Source organism: Myotis lucifugus, unplaced genomic scaffold (genome assembly GCF_000147115.1).
Source record: "Myotis lucifugus unplaced genomic scaffold, Myoluc2.0 scaffold_65, whole genome shotgun sequence".
Lineage (NCBI taxonomy): Eukaryota > Metazoa > Chordata > Mammalia > Chiroptera > Vespertilionidae > Myotis > Myotis lucifugus.
In genome coordinates, this window is record NW_005871113.1 from 743,845 (window position 1) to 752,550 (window position 8,706).

At 50.2% G+C, this 8,706-nt stretch overlaps 1 protein-coding gene across 3 annotated transcripts in view; it reads left to right on the forward strand.

The window, feature by feature from the left end:
- Positions 1-4,023, forward strand: part of CUNH1orf21 (chromosome unknown C1orf21 homolog) — a 103,071-nt gene extending 99,048 nt beyond the window's left edge. For all 3 annotated transcript variants that reach the window (XM_014456808.2, XM_006089856.3, XM_023754731.1), the window contains one exon: positions 3,228-4,023. In XM_014456808.2, coding sequence (XP_014312294.1) covers positions 3,228-3,266 — 39 coding nt within the window. In that variant the 3' untranslated portion in view covers positions 3,267-4,023. The remainder of the gene's footprint in view (positions 1-3,227) is intronic.
- Positions 4,024-8,706: the final 4,683 nt, after the last annotated feature.

Consider the following 8,706-nt stretch of genomic DNA (forward strand, 5'->3'; position numbering starts at 1 on the left):
GTCCTCCAGCTTGTGGGGCCCTGGGAGGGACCCTGCTCTCTGTGGCTCTCAGTGGGGCCTGTGCACAAGGGTGGGATTGTGTGCAACAGGCGCTCATTCCAACTGCCCAGAGCCCCTTGACAAAGACTTCCAGTTTGTCGTCCCTTGCAGGGGAAAGGGCGCGCTCCAGCTCAGAGAATGCTGTGTCTCCCACACCCAGCTACTCCCACTTCCTGCCTCCTGACAGCTGAAGGTTTTAAGGCGCTCTTTTTTAGCACAGCTCTTCAAAAATGCAAATGAGACTTGAAGTCATGTCACAGAAGCCAGCTCCCTGTCCTGCCCCTGCCCGGTAGGGCTGGTGTGCAAGTGGGGCCCCAGGTGATGCCAAGAGGAGGCCACTCACGGCGCAGCTCTCTCCGCTTCCCATTTCTTAAAGCGATGCCGGCCATCTGGGAGCTCGTGTTCTTGGTGTTTGTGATTTTCAGGTTTCTGTTCATAAAACATTTGTTTCTCAGAGCTGCTGACAGGTGATAATAACAAAAATGAAACTGATTTGAATTTGAATTTTGTTACCAATTTACTACAGTTGGCGGGGCGGGGCCGGCAGGGAGGGCACGGATTACCCTGGGCCCTTGGGCTGGTCTGAGGTTTGCCCACAAGTCACAAGGCACCCCTCCCGCCTTGCAGGGTTGGCCAGGGTTGGTGTGAATACCAATGAAATAATGTCTGCAAAGCAACCAACACCGTTTTCCTTCTCCTTCTCGCAGCAATTACGGTCATTCCAGAGGAGCCGATGCTTGGGAAATGCAAGTTTCGGTCTTGAGTGTACACAGACGTTTATATAGATTTGTTCCTCCAAAGGAGGCACTGTTTATGGTCATAGTCAACGTGGAGGGTCTGAAATGCAACTTCTACTTCATAACCCGTTTATGGAGTTGGAGACGCTGCTTTATCAATGAGTGCACCAGTTCGCCTGTGTGTTGTCTGTCTGTCACTGGGCCCAAGTCTTCCTCGTGGATGAGGGGCCCTCTGAACCCCATCCTGGCCAGCTGGGCCTTCACTTCAATGTGAGGCCTGCGTTAGATAGAAGAAGGGAAGGGACTTAGGTGTCTGCCATAGACGTTTTATTCGAGAGCGTGTACGTGTGGCCTGTCTTGGGTGCAAGGCTGTGGTGGGAGGAAGGAGTCCCTGACACCTGTCAGGTCACAGTTTAGGACCTCAGTCCTCACCTGTCAGTCGCAGGAAGGGGTCCCTATTCCTCTGCCGGGGGCTGAACGAGCACGCAGTTTAATAGTCATAATAACACCAGCAGCTAATATGTATTGACTACCTGCCAGGCACTGTGTTTTTTTCCACTTGATCCTGATCATGACCCCCCAAGGCAGAGACGACGATTATCCCCAGGAAACCAAAGCCCAGTCATTTGCCGACGTCACACAACAGCGTGTGTCCCCATATGCACTGGAAATGTGTCCTCTGTCCTTTCTTTTGAAAAGTCCATGAGCCCTGCCTTTGCCCTCCAGCTGAACGCCCCGTGCCCACTTACAGGTCTACTCCGGGGCCTGTGAGGAGAGCCCCACCTGGTAGGTGGGCTTCTAGCATAGCGTTGCTATGTCCGGATGTGTCCTGCTTCCCACACTGGGGAATAAACTCCCAACAGCCAGGGCCCGTGAGGTTCTCCTTTCTCACTCTTCACCATGTGGCCCGGGGGGTGTCTCCTGATGGGTCCCCATTTGCTTGGGAGGGGTCCCAGGGAGGCCGTCACTGTGGGGTGACTGCTGAGCGCACTCTTCTCTTCTCAGGGAGGTCGTTGCCCAGTTTCTCTGCCCAGGAGGCGTTTTCATGCAGCGAATAAAACCAGCCTGGCGACCACACTGGGGTCAGGCACTCCGCAAGTAGCAGGGGGAGAGCTGGCAATCAGACGGTGGAGGAAACTAAAATACACTAATGAATGTCAGGCACTATGGGATCACTTTACTACTATTAATTCATTTAATCTCCAGCAACCCTGTGAAGTAGGGACTGTTGTTTGTTTCATTGTACAGGTGGGGAAACTGAGACCCAGAGAGGTAACTTAAGTGAGATCCCAGAGCTAGTAAGTCCGAGCTAGGATCACCCTTCAGCCAGATGGTCCAATAATTCATCACGACGACAGTTAAGTATTAGGAGAATGGGAAATGCTCCCAATATACAGATACTGTGACAAAGAAACATGTAATACACTTGGTAAATAGTTTTATGCAAAATTATTATATTCTTTAAGTTTGAGATGCTTTTATGAATAAGTTCTAGTTATTGAGAAAATTCTGTTTTTGAAGGAATAGTTCCCCCCCCCCAAAAAAAAATTGAAACATATAGCGTGTATTTTAAAAGAAAAAGGACAAAGGATGCAAACAGTATTAATGGTGACTTCTACAAAGCCCTCGTCTGCGACATTGTGATGCGGGCAGGTGTTCTGTTCCTGTGATGGATTACAGACCAGGAAGCTGTGGGGTTCGACCGAGGCAACCCAGCCAGGTCAGAGGTGGAGCTTAAACCCCAGTCCTCAGGGCGCCTTCATACAGTTTACGTCCTGCTGGAAAGAAGATGAAATATGTTCACATGTCGCAATTGCATAGAGTCCGCAGGCCTTCTTGTAAGCGAATGAATCAAAGGCATTTTTGTCTTTCTGGTGCATCCCACACATGCCAAACATAGTCTTAAGATATGTTATAGTCATTGAGTCCTTGTTGTTGTTTTAATCCTGTTTTAATTTAGAATGGATTAAAACTAAGACATCCCTGGATTACTCCATCCCCTTCATTAAATTGTAAATTCCGGGCACGGAGACGCAGCTATCAGATGTGAGCTGCCCTGGCCCCAGCGGAAAGCGCCTTGTTCCTTGTCCATTTCCGTGTCTCTTGTTGATGAGAAATTGGCCTCCTGAATGGAGCATCCATGTGCTCCTCTCTCGGTGAAAGGCTGGGTCCTGTATGGTAGTATGAGTTCTTACCCACAGAAAGTAAGGGCTTATTTGGGGCTTGGTCAGATTGCCATGCCTTGAAGTCTCTGCAGTTTATAAATTGGTCTATACAGTTTCTAAACAGGTCATTATGACGCATCTATCCTGTTGGCCGGTGGTCGCTGATGAGTTCTGGGGTTTGGTGCAAGGAGACAGGAGCCGACAGAAAATGGATACAGGAGTGACTGTGTCAGGCTCTGCTTGGAATTTCTCACTCACACGTCACTCTCTTCCTTTCTCCTTCCAGGGTCGAGATTACTGTTCGGAAGAAGAGGATATCACATAGCACCGACCTGACACCCGAACCAGGAGCTACTACTGTGTAAATAGGTGACACCCCAGTCGAAATCTCTGCAAAGGTCGGTCCTCTTCACGGAACAGCACTATAGCAAAAGAAGATCGTTCCATATCGTATGCCCCATTAAATTACAGTGTTTCCTAATGAACTCGCAAAGGAATATTGCTAAAAAAACAAACAAAACAAAACACAAAAAAAACCTGTCATTGAACTTTCTTTGTTGCTGCTAGTTAAAACCTGTTGCAACTTTTCACTTCTCTCGTGTCCAGGTGTGCAGCAAAATTCTGCGATTTCACCTTAAAGATACTGTCGGTCTTACAGGGGCTCTCCAGCCCGTTTTCTATGAGATGAGGTAGTGGTGAACTCAGCTATCGGACTTCTGTTCTCGGGCGGTCCCACTTCTAAGCGTCTCCTTCCCTCTCTCCTTCCTCCCTGTCTGTCCCAAAGTGGTCCAGAGCCTTGCTTCTCGAGGGCGGGCGATGTTGCGCTTTGGAGATGGGATGGTTGCCACGGCAAGCCTTGGTTCCCCGCTACGCAGCGGCAGAAAGCATGCTGTGACCTGACTCCTGGGCACCACCCAGGAGCCCGCAGCAGGCTGTTTCGTTTACTGGGGTATCTCCATCGAGCAGTGAGCTCGCGACATTGGCTTTGCTCAGAGGCAGATGGACGTGTGATCACAATCATTTCAAATCCCTCTCCCCCACTTTTTTTTCTAAGGAAATAAACATTTTACTGTTTTTATGTATCCTTGTCTTCTCCCATTCATCCAGTTCAGTGTGCTCCGATGCTCCTGGGTGCGGAAGAGGAGCCCTCCTTTGCCGTGGCGCCGAGACTTGGCCTAATGGCTTCGTACCCCTCCCAGGGGTAAGCGACCACGCATTAGCTGGGCCGCAAGTGGTCAGAAGAGATGAGGGGACCCCCCACGACTTTCTAGGAGGGCCCGAAGCCACCCTGTCACCTTTTTATTAGCAAAGAAACCATCCTACTTCCTACTTCTCCCCCCTCGGTGACCCAGAGCCTGGTCACTTTATGTCCCCCTCCTTGTAGCCCTGGATAGGACAGTGAGAAAGGGTTCCCTCCCTGAGAACGTAGCGCATTGACCCTCGGAGGAGGTCTGGAGGCCGTCGTGGGCGATGTGAACTGTGGTTTGGTAGAGTTTATTTTTCCATATTATACGAAGAGAATGATCTCTTCCCAAAGACAGAAGTAATATTTTTAACAAATGTTGTCACAAGTAAATAGCCATCAAAAGGAGAAAAATAACTTTTGTATTTTTTTAACGCATTTGATAGCTGTGACGAGGGTTGTCTTTGCTACTTCCTGGGGAGGGCGCCTTATATTCAATGCTACGCCCGCAGTCCGGGTTCCAGTTTGTCCCACGGAAACACAGAAGGGGCGCTGTCTGTCTGCCTGTGTCTCTCTTTGGGGGTTGTGAGTGGGAAGGGCCTCGCCATCGGCCTCCCTCCGAAGGTGGGTAGTTGGTATGTTCTGGGAGTCGAGCGATCGCCTGCCACAGAATAGAATCAGAGTCTAAATTTGTTCTCCCTGAGAGGAGGAGCCTTGACTTTAAAATCCACCCACGTGGCCCGTAGCCGAGGGCACCACGAGCTAACGGTGAGGTCCCTGGTCTCCTTGTAGACCCAGGGCGCCAAGGGGAAAGGCAGGAAACTCAGTGAAGAGCGATAGAAAAGGGACTCACACGCTAGCAGCAAGAGCCCTTCCTCCTTCCAGCCAGCAGCAGCTATTCTGGGGAGCAGCTGCGGTTGTTACATAAATAGAGACGCAGCCAACATGCAAGGCTTTTTATCCTGCTTCAAGCAGGAAAATGCCGGGAGAGTCGAGTCACCCCGGGGTTTTAAGTTCCCTCCCTGTGTATGGTTTTGGCCAAGTGACTAAAACAGTTTTTCTCAACCGTAAGCGAACTGCTGAGCCCTGAGCCCCACCTCCAACGTGTCCATGGAGGACTGTGCTCACTGCTGTGCCGATGACCTGGCCCCGGAATTTCTTGTTCTTAGGAAGCAAACGCTCGCCGTCTCCCATGTCACTCCTCCACTGGGTGTCTCAGGGAGTGCCTTCCCTGAAAATCTCCACCTTCTGCCCGAGGACGAAACGTGCTCGTGTCATTCTGCTGACAGTCACGTTTAGCATGTTGACATGACACACGTGTGCACAGCACCCAGTGGTTCTTGGGAACCTGGCGGGTGAGTGTTTTGTGACACCAGAAACTGGTTCCCGGGAAACTCGGACTTTTCACCTGGAGGTCTGTCTTCTGATGTCGATGCCGGAGACGTCTTTGAAGTACAAGAGCGATTTTATCTGCAGACGCTTTGGGGACCGCTAGAACTAGATCTAAGGCATGGGGGGCTGAGCCGGTTGGCAAGACGTGCCGGATGATGTTAGCAACACGCAGAGCTGTCTGTTTCCCATCCCTTGGTTTCAATCATAAAATTGTCAAGTGATTTGTGTTTGTACGTTATATATATAAATTTTTTATGCCTTTCTGAAAGGGTCGAAAGCAAAAAATATTTTGCCGTTTTTTCCCCCCCTGCGTATCTGAACCGTAAGCAGATTGTCTCAGATACAATGAAAAGAATAATCCAGAAGCTTCTGCTGGCTGTGATCTCTGAGGCTCAGGGAGAAGGAAGGAGGGAGGGAGGGAGGGCGGGCGGGAAATGGCCTGGCGGGCAGAGGTAGAAGGATGAGAAATGGACTGAGAGCATTTAGAAGAGAGGGCGGATGGAATGGCCGAGTGCCGGGCGCAGCTCCACACCCAGCTGCCCAGCGGCCAGTGGGTGGGGCGGGCTGTCAGCAAGATTTACAGCTGGATTCCACCGGCCTTGTGTGCTCTGAGCTGTCGAGTTGTAAAAGTTCAGCAGTGTATGCGGGCTTTCTTTGGGTTGGCGGAGACGCAGGATCACGGAGTACTGCTGTCCTCAATGAATGCGTGTTTGTTGCTGGCGGAGAACCCTGAAGGAGGCTCTTACCTCGGCGATGCCTCCTAGACCCAGCGGGGGCACAGAGCGGTGATGTGGTCTATTTAAGGGCAGAGAAGGTATGAAGTCTAGAGATGAGAAGTTTAGAGACGAGGTCGGCCCTCGAACCGGCAGTGGCCACCCCCGGGCCTGCTGCGTCTCTCCCATCTGCAGTGCCCATGGCCTTCGATGACTCACATAAGAGGTGACCTGGCTGAGAAGCAGCTGTGGTTAGTTATTTAGTCCTGGGCGCTGGTGCCAGCCTCTTCCACACTGTGAGGCAAGGAGGCACCTCTATCCGGGGCTCCCCAGGGTCAGGAGTGGCCACGCCTGCAATCTGACAGCCCCCGGGGGCAGGCCCAGGGATGAAGGCCCCACTCTTGGTCCCACGTGATGCCATTCACTGTGAGTTATAACCTTGTTCCCCTTCCAACCTCGTTGAGACTTTTTTTTTCCTGCTAGAGCCAGACTCTCCCTTATGCCTGTTAAAAACAGAGATGATTCCCCCTACGAATTTTAGGTCAAGAGCCTGGGATGCAGGCTGGCATATTGATTACAAGCCCTGCTTAGACATCAGGCAAGAATTTAAAAGGGTGTTTCATCTCTACTGGTCTTAGAAAGAAGCTAGATTTAGAAAAGAAGCTAGATTCAGTTTTATAGGAAGAACGGTTGTTGAGTTCTTAATCCAGGAAAATACCGACTCTGAATCTTGGATTCCGGGGCCCTCACATGTTTGTTATGAAAGACAAAACAATTGGGTTCTAAGGCTCGCTCCTTCCTTCTCCCAACTCCCTCGTTTAAAAAAAAAAAGTATTAGATTGCACTCTATAATTTTACATTAAAAATCTGCCTACCATGCTTTTCCCCCTGGAAGGCATTCTCGGAGCTTTATTTCTTTGTACCTCTCAGAAATTAAACTTTTTAAGTTGCTTAAACCCCGAGACAAAATAAGGCGTGGTGTGGGGGAGGGAATATATGCTTAAGGGCATAATGAAAAGGGGACTTCTCGATGTCACAGGTCGACCAGTGGCCCCCACACTCCTGTGTAAGGCTGAGTGAGGCAGTCAGCTCTCACACTGTCCCTGCCACAAACCTTTGGAGTTTTGTGAACGAGGTCTATGAACTGTTGCCTTGTGCCAATGAAAGGACGTGTTTTTCCAATGGGAGGAAAAAAAGTCCACGGTCACCTTTTTGTGTGTCTCTGGAAAAGGGCCAAAAAAGCTCTGGCAGACAATGAGGATTATAGGTGACTATGTTGCCTTCTGTGACAAACCTTCGGGCTCACTGCCCATGCTGTGTTTTTCCAGGGACCCTTGTACCTTATCTGGACTCTAATCTAATCTTGGGGAAAGAAGAAAAGGAACTACTATTTATTATTGATACTCATGCTGTGCCAGATACTGTGCTAGGCATTTTGTAACCGTTTTGTGTAACCCTCACAACGCCCCTGTGCCGTGAGCCCATGCCCCCCTATGTTCTCAGTGGTGTGTCTATGTGCAGAATGCATCTACCCCAACATAAATGCCCCTGTTGGAAGAAGGAAAGATGTCCTTCTGGTATCCCCCCAGTTTCTTTAATATGTCTATGCCCTTTGCAACACTGTGAAAACTGCCCCGTGGGGGCACCTACCTTCCAGAATCTCTCTTGGGCTCATCAGCAGCGTGGTTGCCCCAGGCGGAGTGTTTGACATGGCCTTCCGGTATCTGATGAGCTGCGCACAAACAGGAGAGGCCGCTGGCTCATAGGACACGAGTGCCCCGAAGGGGAAGGCTTTGGGGATTTAGGCACCTGTCTCTCCCTGGGAACTTTTTCCGCACCTGGAAAAGGAACCTGGTACTTCTGCGGTTAGACGCCAGATGCAGCCAGGACAGGCGTCTGAGTGCGGGCGCTGTTTTCCTGGTCCCCAGGCTCCCTTTCTCACAGCCTGCATCTTTTCAAGGTGAAGGCTTTGACCTTGCAGAGCAGTTTGGGAGAAGCTGATCGCCAGAGATGGAGAAAAGGCCTGGACCGTTGACTTGAAATCCTTTCTTGTGGGCTAGGGCTTGGTGTTTCTCTTTGATCTTTGAAATGTGGGTCTGGAATTTTCCAGACTAGTTTAAGCACTGAAACTAGATGTGAATCTCTTTCGAGACCGTAAGTGTTTGGGATAGTCCTGTAGTGACTTGGACATCATTTAAATAACTTGTTCCACGGTCAGCAGAGCCCAGGAACTCCAGAGTTCCTCTCCTTGCTCCTAAAGGAGCACCATCTAAAGACGACTCACGTCTCCAACCTCACTGAGTTAGCTCCACGGAATCAGAAGAATTTCATGTGTAGAGGGGGCCCTATGGCCAGTTTTCCCATGAAAACTGTCCCCAAGATTCTGACCCAGTGGCTGTCGGATTCATTCAACATAATGTAGGCAATGGCTCTTGGCTCTTGGAAGCCAGAGAAATTGCTTTAATTCAGCAAGATTC